The 27,936-nt window shown below is 38.8% G+C and overlaps 3 protein-coding genes and 1 long non-coding RNA gene across 6 annotated transcripts; 1 reads left to right on the top strand and 3 right to left on the bottom strand.

The window, feature by feature from the left end:
* Positions 1-2,822: 2,822 nt before the first annotated feature.
* On the bottom strand, positions 2,823-3,443 carry LOC133725692 (uncharacterized). The gene has a single exon (XM_062153047.1). The coding sequence runs from the start codon at positions 3,441-3,443 to the stop codon at positions 2,823-2,825; it is 621 nt and encodes a 206-aa protein (XP_062009031.1).
* A 9,965-nt stretch (positions 3,444-13,408) lies between these two features.
* Positions 13,409-13,840, top strand: LOC133725663 (serpin-Z1-like). The gene has a single exon (XM_062153003.1). The coding sequence runs from the start codon at positions 13,409-13,411 to the stop codon at positions 13,838-13,840; it is 432 nt and encodes a 143-aa protein (XP_062008987.1).
* Positions 13,841-14,416: 576 nt separating this feature from the next.
* LOC133724542 (protein trichome berefringence-like 7) lies at positions 14,417-17,916 on the bottom strand. The gene is made up of 5 exons (XM_062151299.1): positions 17,773-17,916; positions 16,427-17,328; positions 15,984-16,142; positions 15,131-15,436; positions 14,417-14,859 (listed from the first exon to the last, which is right to left on the bottom strand). Exons 2-5 carry the CDS (start codon positions 17,302-17,304, stop codon positions 14,838-14,840), a joined length of 1,365 nt encoding a protein of 454 aa, XP_062007283.1. The 5' UTR covers positions 17,305-17,328; positions 17,773-17,916; the 3' UTR covers positions 14,417-14,837.
* Positions 17,917-21,025: 3,109 nt separating this feature from the next.
* Positions 21,026-22,350, bottom strand: LOC133736242 (uncharacterized). Of its 3 annotated transcripts, none has more exons than XR_009859469.1 (4): positions 22,230-22,347; positions 21,956-22,152; positions 21,738-21,850; positions 21,026-21,384 (listed from the first exon to the last, which is right to left on the bottom strand). It is a non-coding gene; the product is annotated as an uncharacterized LOC133736242 (long non-coding RNA). The 3 variants fall into 3 exon arrangements; XR_009859471.1 differs by having other exon boundaries at positions 21,026-21,381; XR_009859470.1 differs by lacking the exon at positions 21,956-22,152 and having other exon boundaries at positions 22,230-22,350.
* Positions 22,351-27,936: the final 5,586 nt, after the last annotated feature.

Genomic DNA, 27,936 nt, shown 5'->3' with positions numbered 1-27,936 from the left:
AGCGGAAGTTGTGGGATTAGAATCAATATTTGATTCCGAGTGATTTGTGGGATTAATATCAGCGGAAGTTGTGGGATTAGAATCAATATTTGATTCAGAGTGATTTGTGGGATTGATATCAGCGGAAGTTGTGGGATTAGAATCAAGATTTGATTCCGAGGGATTTGATGAGAAGATTTGATCGTCATCAATGTGAGGTGAGGTAGATAAAGAAGGAAAGAGTTGAGGAGGTGTTGGAGAACTGACAGAAGGCGAAGATGTGGAGAGTTTGGATTGATAAGGAAACTCAGTTTCAAAGAAGATGACATCTCGTGAGACTAACATTTTCTTATCTTTCAGGCTATAGACTTTATATCCCTTTTGACCATGAGGGTAACCAAGGAAGATACACTCAGTAGAGCGTGGATCAAACTTGCTGGGCCGAAGTGGATGAGTAGACACAAAACAACAACAACCAAAAACACGCAAATGAGAGTAGTTTGGTGATTTGTGAAATAACGTTTCAAAAGGTGTTTTACCTTGCAAAATTGGTGTCGGTGTCCTATTTATTAGATAGGCAGCGGTGAGTATGGCATCCCCCCAAAATGGTTTAGGCAAGTTTGATTGAAAGAGAAGTGCACGAGCAATGTTCAACAAGTGCCTGTGTTTGCGCTCAGCGACGCCATTCTGTTGGGGCGTGTTGATGCAACTGGTCTGATGTAAAATACCCTTGGAAGAGTAAAATTGTGTGCATTTAAATTCTGGACCATTGTCACTCCTAACAATTTTTACTCTTTTGCCAAATTGATTCTCAACTAAATTGACAAAGTGAATGAGTAGGGCTCGTGTTTCTGACTTGTGATGCATGAGATAAACCCAAGTGCTTCTAGAGTGATCATCAACTATGGTTAAGAAATATTATGCCCCAGAAAGAGATGGGACGTGGTAGCCACCCCATATGTCCACATGAATCAAATCAAAACAAGAATTACTAGAAGAAACACTCAACGGAAAAGGTCTTCTAGTTTGTTTAGCTAAAGGGCAAATGGAACAAGGACTTGCATTGCAAGATTTATTTTGCAAAAAGGGAAATAATAAAGACACTTTGCTAGATGGATGTCCGAGCCTTTGATGCCATAGGTCATGTGTTTTAGTGTTCACCACATTGCACGTTCCTTTCTTTGGCAGATTGAGACAGTAGAGTCCCTCACTTTCAGTTCCCGTCCCAATCATCCTCCCCGATTGAAGGTCCTGTATGAAACAAACTTGTTTAAGAAATATGGTGATATAAAAGGAATCAAATGCAAGTTTGCTGATGGAGATGAGATTTAGGTAAAACAATGGGACACATAGAACATTGTGAAGGACAAAGTGTGAAGAAAATGACACTGTCCCAATGTGAGAAACATGTAATGTGGTACCATCGGGCAACTTCACTGTACGATTGTGCACAGGTTGAAAAGATGTGAGGAAAGCAGAATTACAAACTATGTGGTCACTAGCTCCACTGTCAAGGATCCATGTGACATCTTTATTATCTTGTGAGAGGGCAAATGCTTTACCCGAGAGCTCCTCATAGTTAGGAATGTTACCAACAAGATTGGCTGAAGGCTGTTTGATCGAATTCAACTGCTCTAGTAGCAGGTGGCCATCATTGGAATTCTCCCATGGTTTTGAGGTCTTGGAAGAGCTCTTGTCTTTCTTGTGTTTAATGACCTGTTGTTCTTCGTCACCAGCCATGAGGTATTTTGTTTGTGTAGATTTCTAGGTTCTCAAGAGCGATTGCTCTGATACCATAAAGAGATTTGGTAGTGTGAATAATATGTAATAACTTTAATACATTCAGAATGGTTTACAACGTTTTATATAACAAAGATGCTAATCCTATCCATAATTATAGGACTAACTATAGTAATACAAATCTCTTAATTAAGATCGCAATAACGAAGACTCCAGATCATATGAGATTCCTTTCCTCAATATTTTCCTCTGACCGCAAACATTAGGAGTCAGTTTGTATATGCAAGCAAGGAACAAATAGACAAAATTTTGAAAAAGCATGCATACCATCCTTGTTGCTTCACTCTCTTCTCTAAATCTCTTATACATTATCTCTGTCCTTAACATGCAACATTTCACTTTGTTAGTAATTGGAAATAGAAAATCATATATGCTTTTGACAAAGAAGTAATGGATAATGACTTCCCTATTATGTGGATCACTTACCTTGTGATGATCAAATTCGGCTCTGTGCACTGCCCGAATATTAACATTCAGATTGAATTCTTGAACTTGTGGTAGAGGATTGCGAACTTTCTGTGGAACTGAAATTGGGTCCTTGCATTATTATGATATGAGTTGTTCACCTCCTTTTAACTTGGAAAACATTAAACGTATACTAAACCAGTTTGCTCACTCTTTCAAGATTGGTTATGCCTTGAAAACCCTTATCTGGCTTCTTCCATCTTTATCCTCCGTCTTTCTTCCAATTCCCTTTGCATTTCCACCTCATGTCTCAGTAAGCTCTCTTTTTTCTTTTTCTTTTTTTGGTTAATGAAAATCTTTCATTAGGGGACAAACCCCGTAAGCCCAGTAAAAACACTAGGGCCCCAAACATACAAATAACAGGAAAGAAAACCAGAGAAACCAAAATACAAAAGAAGGCTCCACCGCCTGCAGTTATAGCTCCGTTGAGGGGGGGGGGGGGGGGGGGGGAGGGCAAGGCAAACCATCGTTCCTCAAGACATGTGTCATGGATGGTGGTGGCTGGCTAGCCCATCGCAAAGGACCCACCGTCCGGATGGCAAGCGAATTAACCTGCAGCATGTGCAGCTTTGTTCGCTTCACGGGGAACCCAGTCCCAACCCCCAAGTGCAGTAATCAAACATCGAGCAACGTTTCCGGATTTGATCGATGATCAGAAACAATCTCCAGCTCCGAGCCCTTGGATTCTTCAGGTTAGTGATGACCTCCCTTGCATCTGATTCAAATTTTACCTTTTTCAAATTCAATGATGCTGCAAGATTTACCCCAGATAGTAATGCTTCAGATTCTGCAATTTCCACTGAAGAGCATATGGCCTGGGTAGCAGAACCCCCAAGGAAAGAGTCAGTATGATCCCTGATGACTACTCCGAGTCCGGCTGAATTTGGGGCTAGCCAAGACGCATCACAATTGACTTTGACATGCTCAACCGGGGGAGCACTCCAAGCTGGATGAGGTTCCGATTCATAAGTGTCATGGATCAGATTGACCAGGGAGTGGTTAGTTGCATCAAGAAACTCAGTTACTAGCTTGATGGTGGTACTGATGGTATAGCTTGGAGAGAGGGGCTTATGCTCATAAACAAAAGCACACCTCGCCTTCCAGATGTTCCAAACCAAGAAGCTAATAAAGGTAAGAATCCTTTCTTTCTCACTCTTACTGGGAAGATGTCTTGTTTGCCTAAGAAGCCATTGATCCATAGTGGTAACCTGCTGTTTGTTTATTTTAAAACCCAAAGGGGAGCCAAACCATACCAACTCCACCCAGGGACATAATAAAAGGATGTGCTCCATTGTTTCAATTTCACTTCCACAGATAGGACACATAGGAGTCTTGGCAGTTTTTCTTCGTAACAGGTTATACATAGTAGGTATGGCACTATTTAGGGCTCTCCAAAGAAAGAGTCTCAGTAAGCTCTCTAGTTGGAAAGGTTCCGGTTGTGTGCATTCCTTGGGCTTTAGCTTTGGTGGGATCTGCATCTAACAAATAAATCATAGTACCATCTCCATGGCAATTTCCAGTATTTAAAATGAGACAGAAATAAATAAAGATATGTACCACACGGTAGTCAGTTGTGTAAGGATATAGATTAGCTTTGGGAAACCTAGCGCTTTGTTCTTCCAATTGCTTCTACATAATTTAGGTAAAAAACTTGTGTGCTTTCTTAGCCCCTCTTTCTAGAGGACACAAAATTAAAAAAAGATGCTATGAATAAATTGTGTCCTGTATTCCAAACTTCTTTTGTACTACAGAAGGGATTTCATACCTCTGTATGGAGATTGAATGGATTTGGCATTGTGTTCTTGGAATTGGCCGGATTCTGTTGGGGCTCTGAGTTCAAAGACAATTGGAAAGACAACAAATTAGAAACCAAAGCCAGTCATGAGGATTCTTTTCTGTTTTACAAATTCAGAATGATCAAAAACCCTAATTCTAGAAAAAGTCAATCTATTGTAGAAGACTAGAATCCTTTATTTGTTTCTTGTATAAATAGAACCTAAAGTATTAATTTTCAATTATGCTCAACCACATTCTCTCGTGATTTTTTTGTGTCTATTTTTACTTAAGCCGCTATATTAGTAGAAAATGTCAAAAGTATTGATAATATAGAATGTGCATGGTTTACTCTTATATATCCATAACATGTAAGACATTAACTAGTTTTGTACCTATATATGTTTGCGTAAATTTATGTTTCTCAACCGAAAGGACCACGAATTATATATCTTGTTTCTTTTTCTCATTCAACCTTCTTTTTTTGTTATTTCAGCATTGAATTTTTCATTATTCTCTTGACAATACGATATATTTCCTTATATATTTATTTACAAATTAGCCCAAGGTACAAAGAACCTAGTACTTTGGCATAAGATCCACACAATAAACCTTAATTTCAAATAGAGAAAGTCAATTCATTTTAGAAGACTAGAACCCTCCTTTTTCTTGTATAAATAGGACCAAAACATGTGTTGATTATTTGTACTACTCAAATTACTGATCAGGTTTTTGATTTCATAGTTCTGGAGAATCATCAATGTTTCTTTGGCCTCAGAAGACCAAGAAGAGGTACATGGTGCTGGCATTGTAATGCCTGGCATAGGGGTCAGTAACATCGAATCAATGATCTACCAGACAAACGATGAGGTATTAATTTATAAAACCACTTCGTAGTTGTATTCAAGTTCACTTCTTAAACTAGAGTCTTACATATTCCTTCAGAGGTTATAGGTCCAGACCATGGATATGGTGAACATAGTCAGAATTGCTGGAGTTGGAGGAGATGTGAAGCCAACATTATCTCAATCTTCTGCCTTCCGTCTAATATGGTGAAGTTATTTTGAATCAACGTTATTCCTTCTATTGGGTGACTTCGCTAATAGTAATTAGGGTCCCCCCCCCCCCCCCCTCCTCTCCTTTGCTATCCTTATGTATTGATATTATCATATCATATTAGGTAACAAATTTATTGCCTTAAAGAAAATGCTCTGTACTAATGAAGAATAGAATTATTTCTTCTACTAATTTTAGTAATACTTAGAGGTCATGTAAGGATGCAAAACTCAGAGCCAATGAGAATAAGACATGCATGAACTTTAACTGTCATGTTAGAGAAATGGAGTCAGATGTTCAGAGGTCATGCCACTATGCCAAAAAGTTAATCAGACAACAGATAATCTATGTCGTCTGAAGCCTTCATTATTTGTCGTCTGATCCACTGTCGTCTGTTGTGCAATCAAACAACGCAAAACCTGTGTCGTCTGAAAAATCAAACGACATAAAGTTTTGGGTTCGCCTGTTGTCTATTTACATCATCACAAGTACATGTCTGTGTTATCATGAACTCAAACGACATAAATGTGTTAGCAAACTTGAAGACCGACAACAACATTTTTTAATTAAGGTCACCTTAGAGATACAGATAATAGAAAATTTTTGATGTGCTCAAGCTTTTTCCAATTAACCCAATCATGAGTCTTGGCCTTCAAAGTCACAGGGTTCTGGTAAATCTTAGAGAAAAGTGGGAAGTTCTCCCTTGGCATAAAAAATTTTCTTCACATAATCTCTCATAAACATACTACAGTTCAGGTTGTTCATTGGATTAATCGATCCAATTCCAAACACATAAAAAAGGCTAGAGCTGAAGCAGCCAAATACATAATACCACTCAACGCAAATACATACATGGTTGCTGCATTTCCTTACTCCCCACATTTCTTGGTAAGTATTAACACTTGCTCTATATCATTTTTGGTAAGAAGAAAAAAGCTCATGCCTGTAATACATGGATTCCACTTATGGTAATATACTACCTTCATCTCATACCCTAGCTCGCTTTATAATTCTGTAGTAGCATTAAATCAATTCCAAGTAGTTCTGGTGTTTAATATCAACTTCCAGAAATCGAAGAAGACAATGTTGTAGCTCTTGCTATAATTCAATATCAGATTGAGAAAATTTGTCAAATATGCATTGTGGAATTTAATGATCAACCATTTTACCTCGCAGCGACTGAGATTAGTAGAACTTCAAAATGGCAATGGTGCATTGAACCTCAGGAGAGATGCAAGATTTTGGTCAATTTTTGAAGAAAGCTTTAGCTTTTTTTCAGCAGAAGTGGCTGCTAAAATTCAGTTATATAAAATTCTGCTCTTGAGTGTCATTTTTCTTTCTAAATTTTGTGTAATAGTATATTAATATCTGAACGAAAATAATTTGGCCTTAAGTTTCTATTTGAATGGAGATCAAACTAATGATGTCCCTTGATACTAAGATCTACTTTAGCTCAATCAAGGCTTCAAATTCAGAAAACTAAATCCCGCAGCAAAGCGCGGACATAATTTCTAGTATTTATGAACTCCAACAATCATCTCATCTCATTGAAGTGGTTGATTTGACCATCATTCTTCGCCTTTCTTTCCGCTGTAAAACTCGCAGATTTGGTGACTTTGCTTTTGTTGCTTCCCTTGGACACTATATTATCATGATGCAACACCAATCGCTTAATACTGCAGCAATGAAAATATATTCCAGTGGTATATAATCAAACTTGCAATTTCATTGCTTCTGGCGGCAGAATGGATGCTCAAAATTAGAAATTGGCCTTGCATGGGGTACCAGCGTCCTTCTCAGTTGTTTCAATGCTTTCTTTTCCTCTGACTGCAAACATTAGCAGTCAGTTTGTATATGCAAGCAACAAAATAGACAAAATTTTGAAAAAGCATGCATACCATCCTTGCTGCTTCACTCTCTTCTCTATATCTCTTATACATTATCTCTTTCTCCTTAACCTTCAAAATTTAACTTTTTTTAGTAATTGGAAAACAAAAATCATGCTTTTGATGAAGAAGTAAAGTAATGGATAATGACTTCCCTATTATGTGGATCACTTACCTTGTGATCAAATTCTGCTCTGTGCACAACTACTTTAATTCCCCAAACTACTTTAATTCCCTTTCCTATTTGGTATATGAGCCATATGAAACTAAACCGATTAAAACCCTAGCAGATTCATTATATATACCGACCTTTACGCTTTTCTCCTTTCACCTTTATCCACAACGAAGTTGATCTCTAAATAAAGATCGAACAAGCAACCAACAATGGATTACAAAGATCTCGAAGCTGTCCGAAAACCCATCAGCAACTAAACCGATTTGGCACTGAAGATAACAAAGCAACTCCTTGAATCTGAATTCAAGGACAAGAACATAATCTAGCTACTCCCCTCTATCCATCCACGTTGTCCTGAGCTTAATTAATAGCCGCCCCGGACAAACAATCTCCAGTTTCTCTCTTTTCTCAAGTCCAAGTCTATCGACGACCTCAACTCCCTCGCCTTCAATCTCATCACTTCCGTTTTGGCCGACTCACCGAGCAGAGGCGGGCCACGTTTGAACTCCACAAACGGTCTCTGGGTCGACGGGTCTATTCCTCTGGAGGACTCCTACAAACAAGTCGTGTTGGATTCTTACGCCATGTCTCTAAATCAAGTCGATTTCAAAACCATTCCGGAACAAGTCAGAGTCCAAGTGAACTCATAGGTTGAGAAATTGACGAAAGGCCTTATCGCTGAGATTCTTCCTCCAGGCTCAGTCGATAGGGGCGTGTCTCATATTTGCAAATGCCTTGTACTTCAAAGCTACTTGGGACGACGATTACTTCTATGAACCACCAAACCCAAACGACCATAAGTTTCATCTTCTGAATGGGGACTCAGTTAAGGGAGTGCCTTTCATGACTAGTCGTCACTACCACTCAATCGCTGCCTTTAATTGACAGCTTTAAAGTCTTGAGTCTTCCTTACAGAGATTGTGCTATAGAGGATTTTGACAATGGCACATATGAAGACGACCCCCGATCTTGTTAAATATCCAGACCAAATTCAAAGAATGTTCATGAATGATCTATTGGTTCTAGAATAATGTATTCTAGTTTCCCACAAGGAATTTATGAGGGGTCAAACATCTCTGGGTTCTAGAGTTTGAAGTGCTTGGACCAAGATGAATGTGGAAGATTCATGAAGGAGCATTAATTGAAGGTGGTTGAATGGAGCATTAATGAAGTCATCTAGAGGGTTCCTCCTTGGTGTATATAAGGAGAGGTCATTTGCCCATTCCAATTAAGTCTCATCCGATCCAATCCAATCTCATCTTCATCCAAGTTGAGAGTGAAGAGTGTCCACTCCAAGTTGAGAGTGTTGTAGTTGTTAGGTAGCAAAACAAGTGTGAGAGAGAGAGAGTTTCCTTCAAGTAGTATTCTTGAAGTTGTGTATCTCTTGTACCCACCTTATCATAGTGGAAGTTCTTGTTGTTGCTGCCCCATAGACGTAGGCACCTTGCCGAACCACGTTATATCCGGTGTTCTCTTTCTTTTACCCCTTTATTTCTTTGCATATTATCCTTTTGTGGTTAGGGTTATTATTTCCATTCTATTAATTTTCCCAACAGTGGTATCAGAGCCCTTGGTTCGTGGGGGGCGTTAGAATGGAAGGTTCAAGGAGTACCATGATCCGACTCAACCACTCTAATTGGATTACATGGAAGCCGAGAATGGAGGATATTCTCTATTGCAAAGATTTACATGAGCCAATCGAAGGAGAGGAGGCCAAGCCGGAAGAGACCTCGGATGCGAATTGGACGAAGATGAACCGCAAAGCCATTGGTCATATTCGCGAATGGGTGGATGATAGTGTATTCCACCATGTGTCCAATGAAACCAACGCACATGAATTATGGTTGAAGTTGGAGTCCTTGTTTGAGAAGAAGACCGCTGCCAAGAAAGCATTTTTAATCAAGGAGCTTGTAAACATGAAGTACAAAGATGGTGTTAGAGTAACCGAGCATCTCAACAACTTCCAAAGTACAATCAATCAATTGGCCACGATGGACATGAAGATTGATGACGAGTTGCAAGCCTTATTGCTATTGGGATTGTTGCCGGACAATTGGGAAACCTTCGTTGTAACTATAAGTAATTCCGCTTCAAATGGTGTATTGTCTATGGATAATGTTAAGAGTAACATGTTGAATGAAGAAACTAGAAGAAAATCTTCAAGCTCCGACAATACCCAAGTCTTTGTGGCGGAGAATAGAGGAAGGAGCAAAAGTAGAGGTCCCAAAGGCCATGGAAGGAGTGTAAGCAGATCGAGGACAAGATTCAATGGAAAGTGTCATCATTGTGGTATTTTTGGCCACATGAAGAAGAATTGCAACAAGTTGAAGAAGGATCCAAAGGAGGGTCGAGATGGCAATACTCATCAACCCAAGGATGACACGAAAAACACTGCAGCTTCCGTGTATCATGATGAGTGTGAGTTCCTTTGTCTTGAAGGTGAATGTCTACATGTTGATGATTGTCCCGGTGTTGCATGGGTCGTTGATTCCGGAGCCTCTTTCCATGCCACTCCACACTTGGAGTACTTCACTACATACAAAGGTGGTGACTTTGGGATTGTGAAGATGGGCAACGATGGCTACTCCAAGATTTCAGGAATTGGAGATATTCGTTTTGAGACCGATTTGGGCAACAAGCTTATGTTGAAAGATGTTAGACATGTTCCAGGTCTACGTCTCAATTTGATGTCAACCGGTGTGCTTGATCGAGAAGGGTTTCATCATCATAGAGGTGATCAAAAATGGAGGCTTACCAAGGGATCACTAGTGGTTACTAGAGGGAAGATGTGTTGCACCCTCTACAAGACATATGGCAAGATATGCAAAGGAGAGCTGAATGTTGTGGATGATTCTTCTCCAAATCTATGGCACAAGCGGCTAGGCCATATGAGTGAGAAGGGATTGCAAGTTTTGGCAAAGAAGTCTCTAATTCCCTTTGCCAAAGGTACCTCACTTGACCCTTGTGATTATTGTTTATTTGGTAAGCAACATAAAGTTAGTTTCACAAGAACATTTACAAGGAAAGAAAATGTATTAGACCTAGTACACTCAGATGTATGTGGCCCCATGGAAGTTGAATCACTAGGTCATAATAAATATTTTGTCACTTATATTGATGATGCTTCACGAAAGGTTTGGGTTTATTTGTTGAAATCAAAAGACCAGGTGTTCCAAACTTTTAAGGAGTTCCATGCCATGGTGGAGAGGGAGACAGGAAGAACCCTCAAAAGTATCCGTAGTGACAATGGCGGAGAGTACACTTCGAACGAGTTCAGAGATTATTGTTCGAAGCATGGCATCAAACTCAAGAAGACAATTCCTGGCACCCCACAACATAATGGTGTAGCAGAGAGGGTGAACCGCACCATTCTAGAAAAAGTGAGAAGCATGCTGAAGACGGCCAACCTGGCAAAAGAGTTTTGGGGTGAAGCAGTGACAACCGCATGTTACCTTATCAACCGAACACCATGTGTACCGTTGGGCTTGGAGACTCCCGAAGGCGTGTGGACCGGTAAAAGTGCTTCATATTCCCACTTGAGGGTGTTTGGGTGCAAAGCATTTGTACATGTACCAAAGGAGCAAAGATCAAAGCTAGATGACAAGTCCATGCCATGCATTTTTCTTGGGTATGGCAATGAAGAGATGGGCTACCGGTTGTGGAATCCAAAGACCAAGAAGTTATTCAGAAGCAGAGATGTGGTGTTCCATAAAGGTCAAACCATTGCGGATTTTGACAAAAATGAAGTAGAACATGCAGACCGCCTCACCTACGATTCATCACCGCTTCTACAAGAACCTAGTGACAAAACTCAAGATATGGTAAATGAAGATGTTCCTGATATGGCGGAAGCAGAAGCAGAAGCAGAAGCAGCAGAACCTGAAGATAATGATCAGGAGGATCATGATCATGGGGAGACTAATCAGGGGGAGCAGCTAGAAAATGCCCAAGTACCAGTTCGAAGATCCAACAGAGTGCCAAAGCCAAGTATCAAGTATCCTTCTTCGCAATATATTTTGGTCACTAGTGATGGAGATGATCCATATTCCAAATACATTCTATTGACCAATGATGGGGAGCCTGAATGCTTTGAGGAGGCAAAAACTCATGCAGACAGTGATAAGTGGATGTTGGCGATGAAGTCTGAAATGGAGTCCTTATTGAAGAATGGCACCTATGAGTTGGTGGAGCTTCCTAAAGGAAGAAAAGCACTAAAAAATAAATGGGTGTTTAAGTTGAAGAGATATGAGAATGAACAGTTAACAAAGTTCAAGGCTCACTTGGTTGTGAAAGGTTTTGGGCAGAAGGAAGGAGTAGATTTTGACGAGATCTTCTCACCAGTTGTCAAGATGACTTCTATCAGAGTTATTTTGGGCATGGCTGCTAGCATGGATCTTATGGTGGAGCAATTAGATGTGAAAACGGCATTTCTTCATGGTGATTTGGAAGAAGAAATATACATGGAGCAACCGAAAGGTTTTGAGGTTGAGGGAAAAGAGCACATGGTTTGCAAGTTGAAGAAAAGTTTATATGGGCTTAAGCAAGCGCCGAGGCAATGGTACAAGAAATTTGACTCATTCATGGTGGGTCATGGGTTCAAGAGAACTGATGCAGATCCATGTGTTTATATCCAGCGGTTTACTGGAGGTTTCATAATTTTGTTGCTCTTTGTTGATGATATGTTGATTGTGGGCCAAGATGTTTCTATGATTCGCAAGTTGAAAGCAAATTTATCAAAGTCATTTGACATGAAAGACTTAGGGCCAGCTAAGCAGATTTTGGGCATGGAGATTGCTCGTGACAGGAAAGCGAAGAAATTATGGTTGTCACAAGAGAGGTATGTTGAACGGGTGCTTGAAAGGTTCAACATGAAAGAAGCTAAACCAGTAAGCTCACCTCTAGGAAATCATTTCAAGTTAAGCAGAAGTTTATGCCCAACTACACAATTGGAGAAAGACAAGATGGCAGGTATCCCTTATTCATCAGCTCTTGGTAGTCTTATGTATGCCATGGTATGCACCCGCCCTGATATTGCACATGCAGTTGGTGTTGTTAGTAGATATCTTTCTAATCCTGGCAGAGAGCATTGGGAAGCTGTCAAATGGATACTCAAATACTTGAGGGGCACCTCAAAGTTGTGTTTGTGTTTTGGTGGTTCAGGACCAGTCTTGGAAGGTTTCACATATGCAGATTTGGCAGGAGACCTTGATAATAGAAAGTCCACTTCTGGATACTTATTTACATTTTCTGGGGGAGCTGTGTCATGGCAGTCCAAGTTACAGAAGTGTGTTGCCTTATCCACCACAGAATCTGAGTATATAGCAGCAAATGAAGCTGGCAAGGAAATGATATGGCTGCAAAGGTTTGTTCAAGAATTGGGTGTGAAGCAAGAAAATTATGTGGTACATTGTGATAGTCAGTGTGCTATTCACTTGAGCAAAAATTCAATGTATCACCCTCGCACTAAGCACATTGATCATCGTTATCATTGGATTCGAGATGTAGTGTCAAAGAAGTTTTTCCAATTGAGGAAAATTCACACCAACAAAAATATTTCTGATATGTTGACTAAAGTGGTTCCACAAGCAGAAGTTGGAGTATTGCAGCAAGTCCGCTGGGATGGACTTCAAGTAGAAGTCTCACTTCGCATTTCCCCGGATTGGTCTGGAGGGGGAGATTGTTAAATATCCCGACCAAATTCAAAGAATGTTCATGAATGATCTATTGGTTCTAGAATAATGTATTCTAGTTTCCCACAAGGAATTTATGAGGGGTCAAACATCTCTTGGTTCTAGAGTTTGAAGTGCTTGGACCAAGATGAATGTGGAAGATTCATGAAGGAGCATTAATTGAAGGTGGTTGAATGGAGCATTAATGAAGTCATCTAGAGGGTTCCTCCTTGGTGTATATAAGGAGAGGTCATTTGCCCATTCCAATTAAGTCTCATCCGATCCAATCCAATCTCATCTTCATCCAAGTTGAGAGTGAAGAGTGTCCATTCCAAGTTGAGAGTGTTGTAGTTGTTAGGTAGCAAAACAAGTGTGAGAGAGAGAGAGTTTCCTTCAAGTAGTATTCTTGAAGTTGTGTATCTCTTGTACCTACCTTATCATAGTGGAAGTTCTTGTTGTTGCTGCCCCGTGGACGTAGGCACCTTGCCGAACCACGTTATATCCGGTGTTCTCTTTCTTTTACCCCTTTATTTCTTTGCATATTATCCTTTTGTGGTTGGGGTTATTATTTCCATTCTATTAATTTTCCCAACAGATCTTTCTCTATGTTGTGGTTACTTCCGGATGCAAGAGATGGGTTGCCGGCTCTGACTGAGAGAGTTTGTTCCGAGTCCGGGTTTCTAGACCTCCATCTTAATAGTTTTACGACTGTTAGAGTGAAGAAATTCTTGATTCCAAAGTTTAAGATTTCATCCGGGTTTGAAGCTTCGGGTGTTCTGAAGAAAATAGGGCTGGGGGATGGTTGTGATTTTATAGCGATATTTCACGAATCTGTAATAGACGTTGATGAAAATGGCACAACAGCTGCAGCTGCAGCTGCTACTTGTGCTCAAATATGGCTTAGCGATGGTAACTTCTCCAAACCTAAAGAGATAGAAGAATTTGTGGCTGACCACCCCTTCATGTTTCTCATAACAGAAAACAGAACCAGAACGGTGCTGTTCATGGGGCAGGTGTTCAATCCTCTTGCAGGCTGATTATTAGTGTAGGAAGAGATGCATATTCTTTACCAGCAAATCTGTAATCAGAAGTTTGAACATCTGATAGACATCAGTGCAATATATTAAATCTTTAATCATAGAAAGTCATTTCGAGCTGTTAAACTATTTTTGTTGATTCGTTACGCAAAAGTGAAAAAACCTCGAACTTACCATTTTATCATAATCATCTTGTGCAATTTTTTTCCAGACAATTGCTGCTCTATGTTTTTTCCTAGGAATTGCTCTTACTGCTATGGCCTCAATAAACTCAATGAAGTGGATGTTTCCAAGAGTTGAACAATTTGTTTCTACACGATCTAGTTGAACCATACGAACAACAAAACAGAATTCTCGAGTGTTTCAATAGCACTGATCAGCAACATCAAATTCAAATGCTGCAAGTACTTGATCATCTCTACCATCAACAATGCTTATAGGTCTTACATGTGATCTGAGGTTACAATGGTGTTAAACCCTACTGTAATGCTAGTGTTGAGCCGCCTCTGATATTCGTTTCTGGCTTACAACTGGAATCAAGGTAAGGAAAGCAAATAAGATGTAATCACATTGACATCTTCAAATGACGAAATCTTTGATTTCATTGCATATTTCCCCTACACTTCTGTGGAGAACAGATCGTATTTGAATCACAACAAACAAAACTGTTACATCTCAGAGACCCAGTTTAGTCCCTCAAAAAATACAAAAGAACCCAGAAAGAATGCAATTCATATAAAATAAAATAAAAATAAAACAAAAAATAGAAAAACACTAGTGTGAGATCTTGCTACAAAACTGTTGAGTAGGTGTAATTCTCTCCATATTGTTTAGAGAACCCAGTGACACTGTCTTTAGAGGATGAGACGAATGTAGAAGTATTGTAAGTCCTGTACGTTCAGATGAATAAAACTAAAAGTTTCAGCTTCAGAAAGACTCCATTTTTTCATCATCTTTGTTATTAAGCTGTGAACCTAGGTTTTATTCCAACCTCACCCTATCCACCAGAATGCCAAGGCCTGAAAATGGAACAAGTGTAATTAGAACAAGCAATGACTGAATTAGAACAATTCATGCTGAAGGTGCAAGACGCTGTAAGGAAGGCCAGAAATAATGTTGATTGAGATTGTTGGGGGAAAATAGCCGAGCTAGAACACAAGTGGTGAATACAGGGTAAAAAAGGTTCTGTACCATTTCAGTGCTTAAACATCATTTCGTGGATATGTATCACTAGAATAATAATCGAAGCAAATTGAACAAAAAAAACTTAAAAAGGTTACAAACACTTACTCGAATCCCTCTAGAAAAGGAAGCCCTTTGTCATTAAACAGGTAAAAGAGGATGATTTCATTCCATACATCAGGTAATCCTGGAAGACACCAGTGGCTACAATCAGGAACAGATGGTTTATCGCTCCAGTTACCGACATGTGCATCACTTCGGAAAGATGACATGGAAGTCACATGAAGAACGGCTACAGGAACTGTCATATTCTTGACCACCTCATGTACAGTGTCTGAAAATATGCTTCTGTCCCTACCTCTGGTGTCTAACATGGGGTGATCGGTCACATTGCAAAATCTACGAGTTGGATCACTGATGCAGAGGAAACACTATCATTAGTCATGCTGATTACTCCCACTTGTACCGGAAAAAGGAACAAAATATCGAAGGTAGATGTCATGGGAGAATACAAATTATTGTTCAAACTTCAAAACATGACTGGTTGCCACTGGTGATCAGTAGAAGGAAACATGTTCCGGAAACCTTTTCGGAGATGATTAGAATCAAAAACCTTCAAATGTGAATAAGAGAACTGGAAGCACATTGAGATGGACTTAAAAAGGTCTAATCTAGGTTTTTGAATTTAGTAATGTCTGTTTGTGCATCCAATTAGTGCAAGACTTCCACTGCTTCTTAGTCAGATCATAAAAGTCTTTAAATACTTCATGGGGAAATTTTCAATGTTTTGGTGAAAAGCCATTTTTGTTTTGCTTATCAAACCATCTTCCACATTAGCAACAACACCAGGAAGTGGTATAATGTTACAGAATAGAAAATAGTTTCAGAAGTCATATTGAGTTTAAAACCGAAAGAGATTAAGATTAGAAAACAGCATCATGTTACCATATCTAAGGAATACCTCCAGTGAGAGGGCTCAAAAGTCCGAAAAAAGACATGAGTTCTGTTAGTGGTGATCTTTTCCTCAACCCAAGCTGCCCAAGTATCCAGTGCTGTTCTAAATGCAGTAGGAATTGACAATCCAAGCTTTAGTGAGTTTCCAACCTGGAAATAGCAACCCCTGTCCAAAATCCATATAAGTAAATCCATGCAGGTATAAATATAAGAACATGTCTGTTTGATGCGAATTATTTAAAACAGAGATTCACTGGTTCCCTGATTCGATCCATACTGAACTTCAGATGGGCAAACAAAAATAAGTTTTGAATTTGTTGCACTTGAGTTCAGTGGAACCACACAATCAGAACACAGACAAAATAAGTCATGAGTCCATGTTCAAGTAGTAAAATCATTAGATAAACCAGCTATCATGATCAAATAGATATACAGATGAAGGAGACTTACGTGTCAAAGAGTTTTCCTGGAACCCACCACTGTCCCGTGTTGAATATCAGAATATCTGAATTAATCCACTGATTGCTAATGTCATCTAACTTGTCCAACTTTAGTATAGACTTGACCCTCTTTGGAGCATGTCTAGGCATCCAACCCTGTTGAACCAGGAAAACTGATCGAAAGAACTCGACAGTAAAATTGAAGGAACTGAAGCGAACACCCAAATATCTGATCTGTTTCGTAATCTTATTCCCGTTGACTTCATAGACACTCTTCTTATCCTCCACCCCAGTCATGAGCAAGCAAATTAGTGACTCCCACTGTGTTCTACTCATAGAATCCCCCACAAAAACAACTCTTTTTCCTCTAAGCTTGTCCAATATACCCTGCACATTAAATCTTGGTATATCACAATTATTGGGTTTCCACCTATATTTCAGATAATCCTCATCTCTTCGACCATTAGCCAAACAATTGAACCCCTGCTCCACAAAGGGACACTCTGTAGCATTGTACAATGGGTAATTATCATCAACAACCCAACTTCCATCAAACATATTGCAACTGCTTATCGACTGAGCAGGTTCCAAAACACCATAACCATGAAAAGTCAGGTTGAGACTTGGCATCACATATAGATAACCCCCATAAACGGCAATGAGAAACGAAATGAATGTGAAAATCACTATGAGTGTGTGAAACCAACGCGAGACCCAGCTAAATGGACTAACCCGCGACACCCAGCTAGGTTGACTGACGGTTGGGCTTGCTACAGTCGGGGTTCTTGATTTGAATGATGTACTTCTATTGAATGATGTGCTCCTATTGAATGATGTAGTCGGGCTGAACGACGTAGTCCTACTTGAATTGCTCATTGTCTCCATCATCCATACCACCAATGTTCATAATATCTGATCCCCATATCCAGATAATTATTGAATCAAGATCCACAGTAACAATACATTTATACTCAAAATAAGCTTCATAACTACCATGTCACTTGCTATCACATTAAAATCATTACAGTCAATTCCAAGATCTCACATAGCAAACCGGATCAGTATGAATCCCAAACACAACAATGTCCGGTAAAAGCATCTTGTCCAATCAAAATAGCAAAGCTAATATGAACTTATCAATGGTGGCTCAGAACCATCTTCTGATCAGAACCCATTGGAGCAATGATGAAAAAAAACCAAATGGGCATAACTCAAATCTCAAGAAAAACATATCCAGATGCTAAAACCAAAGAAAAGCAATAATCTTGGATGTACTGGCCATCAATATATATATATATATCGGCTACGTTCACAGAGAGAACCTATTTGGGTGGTAAAGAAATTGAGAAAACCTACCGGGAAAAGTTTCAAGAGTCTGAAGATAACCGGAGCTTGAGAGTTTGGTGTAGAGCAGTCGCAGGTGAAGAGAGATTTGGTTTACGTAGTGGGTTTTTGGACATAAAAGAGATCGGAGTTGGTTGAAGAGAATGAAAGAAAGAAACATTCTACCGATATTATTTCCACATCCCATTTCTAATAGGAAAATTACCGATATGTCTAAAATTTTTTTCTGTAAGAAATTTCCAGTAAAAATCTTCTTTATTATTGGTTGATCATAATATTAATAATATTAATATTGGACCCACTACCTAAGATCCTGGATTCGAGTCATCATAGGGTTAGGAGTGAAATCCTTTGATCATCTTAAATAAAAGAAAAAAAAAATATTGGACCCCTCTCAGTATGGAGAAATGATTAAGGGAAATAACTCATATATGACTAGCTAAATGTTAAATTTTGGCCACATCTAGTTTAATAGCTTTTGATACTCTGAATTGGGATTTCTTACGGCGGGTTTTGATTGCTTTTGGCGGGGTTTGATTGCTTTTGGCTTTCATGCTACTTTCGTTCAATGGGTGGCAGAATCCTTGCTTTAGCTAAGCTCTCTATTCTATTTAATGGCTTGCCGGTGGCTTTCTTCAGTTGTAGTTGAGGGGTTTGCCAGGGAGACCCATTATCTCCTCTTTTATTCTGTCTAGCGGAGGAAGCGCTCAGTAGAGGTATTGCTAATCTTGTCTCATCGGATAAGTTTTAGACTATTTCTTCTCTGTGAGGTATGAAAGCTCCTAGTCACATCTTATTTGCTGATGACATAATGATTTTTTGCAAGAGTGATAAGAAAGGCCTCCCGAATTTGCTAAATTTTATTGATGAATATGGCTTAAATTCGGGGCAGTTGGTAAACAAGGGGAAATCCCAGGTTTTTTTGGGTAAATCAGCTACTTCTCGGCGATCATTGATTTCTAAATGGTTAGATATTCCAATTGGTAAGCTTCCCTTTACTTATTTGGGCGTTCCCATTTTCACCGGTCGCCCAAAGAGGCTTTACTTTCAAGGGCTTGCTAATAGGGTAAAAAGTTGTTTCTCCCAATGGCGTGGAAGCTCTCTTTCTATGGCTGGTCGAGTAGTTCTTGTTAATTCAATGATTAACAGCATGCTCTCTCAAAGTTTTTTTATGGACTAAATACTGTTTAGTCCTTGAGCTTTTGACCATAAAACACTTCAGTCCCTGACCTTCTAATTTCACACGTTTAGTCCCTGTACTTCAAAATTTCAGACCAATAGGTCATTGCCGTCTAAAAGTCGCGGCGAAATGTCTATTATGCCCTCAGTTCTTTTTTTTAAAATAAATTTATTCCTTTCTCTGAGGGCATAATAGACATTTCGCCGCGACTTTTAGAAGGCAATGACCTATTGGTCTGAAATTTTGAAGTACAGGGACTAAACGTGTGAAATTAGAAGGTCAGGGACTAAAGTGTTTTGGTCAAAAGCTCAAGGACTAAACAGTATTTACTCCTTTTTTTATTTATGCTTGGCCTCAGATAGTGTTGTCAGATTTACGGAGGTGGGTAAAGAACCATGTTTGGACAGGGAATGTGCTTACTACTGGCTATTCTACTATTGCATGGGTGAAATGTTGTTCTCCGGTCAATGAAGGGCTTGGTCTCAAGAACTTCCCAGTTCTTAATAAAGCTTTTCTCTTGAAGAAATTTTGAGATGTTTTAACCTCTTCTTCCATGGCTTCGATATTTTTACACCATTGTTTTTTCAATAGATTGGGGCAATCATGCACTTACTATAAGCGTTCTTCCATCTGGCCTGGTTTTCTCCTCTATTTCATGATATTTTGAATGGTCCGCAGTGGATTATTGGTTCTTATACTAAGCTTGACTTCTGGCGTCATAATTGGTTGGGTTCTTTTATCATTGAACATTTGAACATTCCAACTACAGTAGCTAAAGCACTTCAAAAGAATTTTTTGGAGTTCATTGACAATGGTAGTTGGGTTTGTCCCACTAATTTACAATTATTTTGTGCACCTATTTGGGACGAAATTGTCAAGGTTGTTCTCCCCTGTAAGGATGGTATGGAGAGGTTGGTTTGGAAATCTACAAAGGATGGTAAAACTTACGGTTGCTCTTGCCTATGATTTGAAGAGCACACATCTGCATCGTGTTCCATGGGCTCGTTTGATTTGCCATTCTAGTTTTCTTCCAAGGAACTCAGTAATTTTATGGAAATACTTACATGGAAAGCTTCTTACTGATGATATTTGACAACGTCGTGGTCACGATTTGTCGTCAGTCTGCTCCCTCTGTCATAGTAGTGTTGAATGCTCTCCGTTTTCAGGATTCAATTCTCTTGCCGAGTTCCTTTCTTCATCCTTTGGAGATCAATTTGTTAAGTATGGGTACTATGAAGAATACGGTTACTAAGCTTTGCATCTTGCATCAGATTGGTATTAGTGGAAGACCTTCTAAAGCACCAAGAGTTGTTGAAATTATGTGGCATGTTCCCTTTATTCATCAAATCAAGATCAACACAGATGGTGCAGCTCGGGGCTCTCCTGATTTGGCAGGTTTTGGTGGCATTTTCCGAGATCATTTGGGTTGGGTTCTTGGCTGTTTTGCGGGTAATCTTGGTGTCAGTATTGCTTTGGAAGTTGAGCTGCTTGCAGTCATTCATGCCATTCAATTGGCCTCACAAAGAGTTTGGCATTCAATTTGGATTGAAAGTGATTCTACTTTAGTGATTCATTTTCTTTCATCACTTAAAGTGGATGTGCCATGGCGTTTAACCATTGACTGGTTTAATTGTCGAGCTACTCTTGCTTCTTTGAATGTAAAAGTTACACATTTTTCGGGAAGGTAATAGTGTTACTGACTGCTTGTGTATATCTTGGAAGGTAATATACTATTGTGTATATCAATGTTGAAGCTATTGTGTATATCTTCTGTCATAGTAGAGTAATTTGGTTTTTGGTTTTGTCATGTTTGTCTATTGTGTATATCTTTTTTCCTTTAGCTAAAATGAGACAATTGTAACAGCTGTACTGTTGTAGCTGCAGATCAATGATCAAAGTTTTATCCATCCCTTGTAAGTTTCTATCAGAAAGAAAAGAAAAGAAAAAGAGGCAAAAGTTCACTTTGCAATGCATTTGCTGATGTCGTTATTTGTACATTATTACAATGTACTGCATAGTGCTGACATTCATCGCACACCTGTTATATATCCCTGCATATGCTAGATATGCTTGGCTGCTTGCAAATGTTTGTAACTACATTCTCATAAGTTTCATAAATGCAATACGTACAATTGACAAATAGAAACGATCACATATACATTTCTCATAAGTTTTTAAAAATACACACACTTGTTCAGAACATTACTTTCCAATATCAACTACAGAGTATCATTTGATAATGAGCATTAACAGCCATCTTGAGACCAACAAGAGACTAGAATTGCATAATAAAGAAACATGAATTGTATTGATACAACAAATAGGAAAACTGATAGTGACAACATCAATGGTAAGGGGTGTTTGGCTGGCTTCTTCATCCTCTTGAGCACACATCCAACGGATCATAAGGCAATAATGAAAAGGATTTGCTAAAGTTTCACCTGCTTTAAGAATTCAATACAAAGTACCCAATTATTCCAAGGTATTGTAATTTTGGACTGCACTAAGAAAGCACAAACTTTACAATACCTTTCTCAAATTGTGGGCTGCAATTGAATGTAAATAGCTTTTATCTAAGGATTTCTGCTGCCCCACATAAACTTGCAGTTTAAAAAAAAAAAAAAAACACCAAATTCCCACCCACGAAACAATACTACAATTCCTGCAGCTTACTAATGTGTAGTAAAGAATACTAACTTCCAGTTCAGTAAATCAATAGCTAAAAATTCATGAAACAAAATACCAAGTACAAATTCAATGACGGAAATAGACAAGGGTGAAGAATCAAGAGCCTTACATTGCTTGGTTGGGCACCATTGGAGCTGGAAACTTTAGCAGCTTCTCAATCAAAGTACATAAACCCTTTTGTGAAAGTTTCAATCTGTACGCATTTTCTTTCTCCTGATCAAGCTGTTACAAGTAAACACTCAGATTAGACTAAACCAGAATGCAAGTATGTGAACTTCAATTTTCTATTCAATCATTAAGAAATAGATTGTAGCTATTGTTTTTTACCTTCAATTTGCATATATACTTTAGGAACAAACATCCACTAGGGGACAAACATAGGCTATGTTTATATGACAACTCGATAGCTAGTACTAGAAAAGCAAGAGTCTTCACGGAACCTATCCTTGCGGCTCCGAGAACATCTCTTCCAATCAATGGCGGTGGGATTGCTCTGGATTGATGGGCTATTTCAATGTAAAAAGCTGCAATTGAATTGAAATCTGAGGCAAGAGCTATTTCCCTCAACAAATCATATACTCACTACAAATAGAAAACCCACCTGATTTCTAGAGAAGTTGATGCAAGAGATGTGCTTGACATGCAAATCGAGTGAATTCTATGAGCGAGAGCGAGAGATAGAGAGAGAGAGGAAGAGAAATTGGGAATTTGAGAACGGCGGTACATCACGAATTGGGGTTGGAAAGGGTTAAATCACTCAACTTGATCTAGCCGTCGAGCCTCATTAAAACAGATCCAAGGGCTGGGAGCCTATCCCTCAAGTTGGCAAAAAATAGGGTTCCCTCATTGGAAGGGGGCTATATATATATATATATATATATATATATATATATATATATATATATATGGGATCACTTTTTTGGTAATTTTAAGGGATCCTTTATGGGTCCCACCTTTTGATCGCATTTCGGCATCTCGACCGTTCAGTTTTTAGGTTCTAATGTATAGATTATTTCTGCAAATTTTCAGCCAAATTGATAATCGTTAAGATATCAAACTAGATTAAATCAATAGACGAACCGAATCTGTCCAACCTGAACCATTCGTGTTCATAATTGTATATCGTACTTATGAATGCCTTAATGATTATCAGCTTGGCTAAAAATTTGCAGAGATGATCTACTCATATATACCTAAAAACTGAATGGTTAAGATGTGAATATGTGATCGAAAAGTGGGTTAATAAGCGATCCCCTAAAATGGCAAAAAAGAGGGATCCCTTACTAGAAGGGTCTTGTGTGTGTGTGTGTCTATATATATATATATATTTTTTTTTTTTCATTTGTCTATTGTTGGCAGATGTATATGTTTTTTTTTTATGGAAGGTATTTTCCAACTATACATTGCCCATATTTGTCTCCTATTTCTATCTTTTACCAATAATTAAGTCGTTAGCCAAAGTGTGTCTCTTTTATTTTACGTTTGAAGGAAGACTTTCATCAATATGAATGTTAGATCGACAAATGTGTTTCCCTTTCTATATATGTAAAATTCTTTGTAACTCATTGATTTGAGGGAATACGTTAGGCCCCGACTTAGTGATCAGCCTAGGCCTAGGATTGGCCCTAAGCTTATGTTGCATGGATACATGTAAGATGAATAAAATAAAATACTAAATAATAATAACTAAATAAAAATGGATTAAATTCTGTTTAGTCCCTATACTATGACCATTTTTTCGTTTCAGTCTCTAACATTCTCAGTTAATCTGAAAAGTCCCTAACGTCAAAATTTCAGTCTGATTGGTCCCTCCCGCGTCAAATTAGGAGTTGGCCTTAGGTGAAATGTCCAATATACCCCTCTATTATTTCTTTTTCCTTTTTAATTTCTTTTTCTCCTTTTTTTTTCTTTTTCCTTTTTAATTTCTTTTTTTTCTTTTTGTCTTTTTCCTTTTTAATTTCTTTTTTGGTTTTTTATTTTTTATTTTTCCTTTTTAATTTCTTTTTTTTTTTCCTTTTTTCTTTTTTCTTTTTCCTTTTTAATGACCATCGTATCCTGCTGCATCGGTAGCGCCACGTCGGCGAACCAATCCAGATCGACCCGAAACCCCAATTCTTGTTCTCCATGCCGGCGGCCCTTTTTTTTTTTTTCTTTTTTCTTTTTCCTTTTTAATTTCTTTTTTCCTTTTCCTTTTTTTGTTTTTCTTTTTTCCTTTTTAATTTCTTTTTTCCTTTTTCTTTTCATTTTTCTTTTTTCTTTTTCCTTTTTAATGACCATTGTATCATGCTGCATCGGTAGCGCCACGTCGGCGAACCAATCCAAATCGACCTGAAACCCCAATTATTATTCTCCACGTCGGCGGCCATTTTCCTTTTCCATCACTATTCTTCTCCTTCACTTCTGGTTTTGGTCAACTTGGCCATCAAAAACCATCATTTCAACCAGACCCAAAATCCAAATCACCATTTTGAGCAAGACCCAAAAACCTCAGGGTCTGAAAAAATGGTAGTTTTCAGTGAAAAGTTTCCAGATTGAGGCTTGATGTGGAGAGAGAAAGTGAGATTTGAGTGGGAGAGAGAGAAGTAGGTTGTGAAAACAAGAGGGGAGTGGTTTAGCGGCGAATTTCCGAGCTGATTGGGATCTGCTTGTGTTTGGGAAATGGCGTCGGCGATGATGGAGGCGAGGGCGGATCCCAACAGAGGGAGATGGCTTCAAAGAAGGTGAAGAAGTGATCGATCAGCTCCTAGCCTCTTGCTTTTGCTCGATGTCCATCTCTGCACCGCCAAGCTAGGTCTTTGCTGGGTTTGGTTTCAATTTGGGGAGAGAAACAGATGGGTTGTGGAGTTTGATCGGAATGGGATTGGTGGGTTGAAGAAGGAGAAAGTAGGCAAAACGAAAAGAAAAAAAAAAGGAAAAAAAGAAATTAAAAAGGAACAAGAAAAAAAGAAGAAAAAGCAAAAAAGAAATTAAAAAGGAAAAAAAGATTAAAAAGGAACAAGAAAAAAAGAAGAAAAAGCAAAAAAGATATTAAAAAGAAAAAAGGAAAAAAGGAAAAAAAGAAATTAAAAAGAAAAAAGAAAAAAAAAGGAGAAAAAGAAATTAAAAAGAAAAAATAAAAATAAAAGTAGAAAAAGAAATTTAAAAGGAAAAAGAAATAACAGAGGGGTATATTGGACATTTTACCTAAGGCCAACTCCTAATTTGTCGCGGGAGGGACCAATCAGACGGAAATTTTGACGTTAAGGACTTTTCAGATTAATTGAGAATGTCAGGGACTGAAACGAAAAAAGGGTCATAGTACAGTGACTAAACATAATTTAATCCAATAAAAATTTACTTTACAACGCACCTGGGCGCTCTAGGTTTTTAGAGAAAAATCTTCCCTCACTGACCGGCAATGCGTTTGCGGGACATTGAATGTCGTCAAATGGGCTATCTCCTTATGCGTTGTCCGAGGAAGTGGTGTCCTCAATCGGTGAGGGTTCGATCTGGACTATTGCGATTTGAGGGAGGTGGTGGAGGGAAACGCAATCACTGTCAGGTGGTGGCTCGATTCTTATTGGCAGGGTTGGAGGTTGAGAGTGCGATCGTCGGTTTTAGGTGATCTTCTAAATCTGATATGGGTTGTTGCCAATCTTCTGGATCCGATCTGGGTTGTTGTGAGTTTTCATAGATCTGCTCTGGGTAAGGTGGGTTTATGAGTTGGTGGGGAGCGGCTTGTGGAGCAAGGGCGATGGAGCGATCCGGCTGGTGGAACGCCGACGGTAGAGAGATTGTCTGGGGGTAACTGGCTTGGGGTCATGCATGCTCATGGAGATAACCTGTTGCAGGTGGTGGCGCGGTAGGGATCGTAGGAAGATGGTGGAAGTTGTGCAAGAGTTGGGCTAGGCCCTGCATATGGGCTACGTTTCCCTTGCTACATGGGCTAGGGTTTGGGCTCAATTCTTGGGTCGTGCCTTAGTTGTTTTTTTATTTGAAGTTGTTATTATTTATGTTATTTAGCTTGTTTGCACTTTTTGAGAGTAATAAGTACCTACACTTGTCGTGTAGGACAGTCGGGCTACATGTCTGTGAGTGCACTCCAAGTGCCTTGTTTAATCTAGGTAGGTAGCAAGTTCGTTGCTTTGTCAAATGGTTGCTACCACCTAGTGGCAGGGTGTAGATAAGTGTCGTCAGATTTATCCTCCGGCGGCAACATGGTAGGATAGCTGTGCTTATGGTAATTATGCTACGTTATAATCGAGTTACATATCGAGTTATCTTTCTATTATGTCACTGCTATGTCAAAGCAACTAGAGTAGCCAGTAGATCACTCTTTGCTAGTTGGTGCCTGGTTGGATTTTTTTTTTTTTTTTTTTTTTGGTAGAGACTTCTGATATCATTTTAGAACATTCTCCAGATGGTTATTGTAATTAGGGGTTTAAGCTCAATATCTCCCTCTGTATTCATCAACAGTTTCATTAATTAAGACTTGAGGACAGCCCCACCAGCCAGTGGTTAGAGTGGCCACTACCTAGGATCCAGGTCCTGGGTTCGAGTCACCATGGAGATAGGAGTGAAATCCTTTATTATCTTTAATAAAATAGAAAGAAAGAAAAGAAGAAAAAAAACTTGGGAGCAGCCGCACCAGCCTTTAAAAAAAAAACTAAATAAAATTTAGAAAAATAAAAAAGAGCAAATAATACTTTGAGAATATATAGAAAAACTTTATTTGCGGCTGCCCTCAAGCCTTGAAAATTTAACCACTTATAGGTGTTGAGTTTTAACTCAAAATGCCTCAATACTGTTGAGAATCATAAGCCATCCACTTATAAGTTATATTTTATTTTGTCGTTTTTCCATGATGTGTGATCTTCACTTTTCAACAACCCAACCACCAAGTTCTGAAAAAGGATGATTTGTGATTGATCAAAGAAGTCCAAGCTGATGACTTGATTGATCTTCTTTTTTTTTTAATTAAATACAAACTAAATATCAAAGCCTCTACAACAAGCTGGCCCAACTTGGTTGAAGAGAATAGCATTTCTAACTATTATGTTCCTCTCCATCTCCCAAAACTCTTATTGAATGTCCAATGTCCGCCACACATCAGCTGTGAAATTTGCTTCTCTAAAGCCATGTCCAAGTTTGGAGTCTCCCTCAACAATCATATATATTCTTGATGTTTTTATGTTTAAATTTGAAAAGTCTCTTTCTTAATGCAAAACCAATTGACAATGGATGGAGTGGCCCAAACCATTATAAACTCATAAGCAAGGTTCTTTTTTTTCCATGTGGGATCTATACTCTCAACACGTCCCCGCACGTATAGCAAATTTTCAAGCCATACACGTAGACAACTTATATTGAGTGACGTGGAGCCTATGTGGCCGCGAGGCATTCACATGTGGGATAACCTGACTAATCTGGGTTTCACATCCAAAACCAATTGGCAATGGATGAAGTAACTCAAACCCTTATAACTCATAAGCAAAGTCCCCATTTTCTCATGAGGGATCTATATACTCTCAACAAAAACAACATAAAATGGTAATTTTGGCAAACAAAAATTGTCACAGGGTTGTGATTTGATGGAGCTATAGTCAGATTGGACATATAAATAAGGACACTAAGCCTATCACTAGCTAGCAGATTGATGCATGGGGCGATACACATATGGGCTTTTTGCTCCAAGAGTTTGCATTCCTAGCAAGAACGATTTGTTCTTTGAGAAACCGGTCCTCCAGCGCTGCTGGATTTAATTAATGCTATTTGCCAACTACTGATATGTACTTTAATTGATTCTAACGTTTCACTGATGTAGTACTCTTCCTTAGATTGAAAGCATTTCCCACTGTTTAGTGCCCAAGCTTCTGTAATTATTTCTTTACAATTGCATAATGCATGTAATTATCCTTTTCAGCTAGCGAAACAAAAAGAAGAGATCAGTTAACTATTTTTGCCTTCGTAATTCTTTTGCATAATTCTGTGACACAAGAGTGTTAAACAGCGACAAGCGTGGCCCGTGGCCCACCATTGTACCGATACTATCCCAACTTAACCACCCATTAGGTGTTGGGTTTTAATCACAAAAGGACTCGGTACAATTGGGTAAGAGTCACCCACTTATAAGTTATATTTTATTTGTCACTTTTCCAATGTGAGATTTTTCCTCTCCAACACGCCCCCTCACGTGCAACCTAGCTCTAGGTCTGCACGTGAAATTAATTAATCCAATTCCCACATTGGAAATTGGGACACAAGCCTCATATCGGAGACTTGGTCAATACAATCCAAGGCCCACATCGGACACTTGGTAACAATCCAAT

Source organism: Rosa rugosa, chromosome 1 (genome assembly GCF_958449725.1).
Source record: "Rosa rugosa chromosome 1, drRosRugo1.1, whole genome shotgun sequence".
In the NCBI taxonomy this organism is placed as follows: Eukaryota; Viridiplantae; Streptophyta; class Magnoliopsida; order Rosales; family Rosaceae; genus Rosa; species Rosa rugosa.
Note: the sequence above shows the minus strand (reverse complement) of the source record. Positions and strands in the feature narration are given on the sequence as shown.

Bases quoted from the DNA above. Each gene is read 5' to 3' on its own strand.
- LOC133725692 (XM_062153047.1), bottom strand. From the start codon at position 3,443: ATGGATCAATGGCTTCTTAGGCAAACAAGACATCTTCCCAGTAAGAGT.
- LOC133725663 (XM_062153003.1), top strand. From the start codon at position 13,409: ATGTTGTGGTTACTTCCGGATGCAAGAGATGGGTTGCCGGCTCTGACT.
- LOC133724542 (XM_062151299.1), bottom strand. From the start codon at position 17,304: ATGATGGAGACAATGAGCAATTCAAGTAGGACTACGTCGTTCAGCCCG. The intron at 15,437-15,983 runs GTATTCCTTAGA...CCTCTGCATCAG, and splicing joins TTTGAGCCCTCTCACTGGAG to TGATCCAACTCGTAGATTTT. The intron at 14,860-15,130 runs GTAAGTGTTTGT...TTCCATTTTCAG, and splicing joins CCTTTTCTAGAGGGATTCGA to GCCTTGGCATTCTGGTGGAT.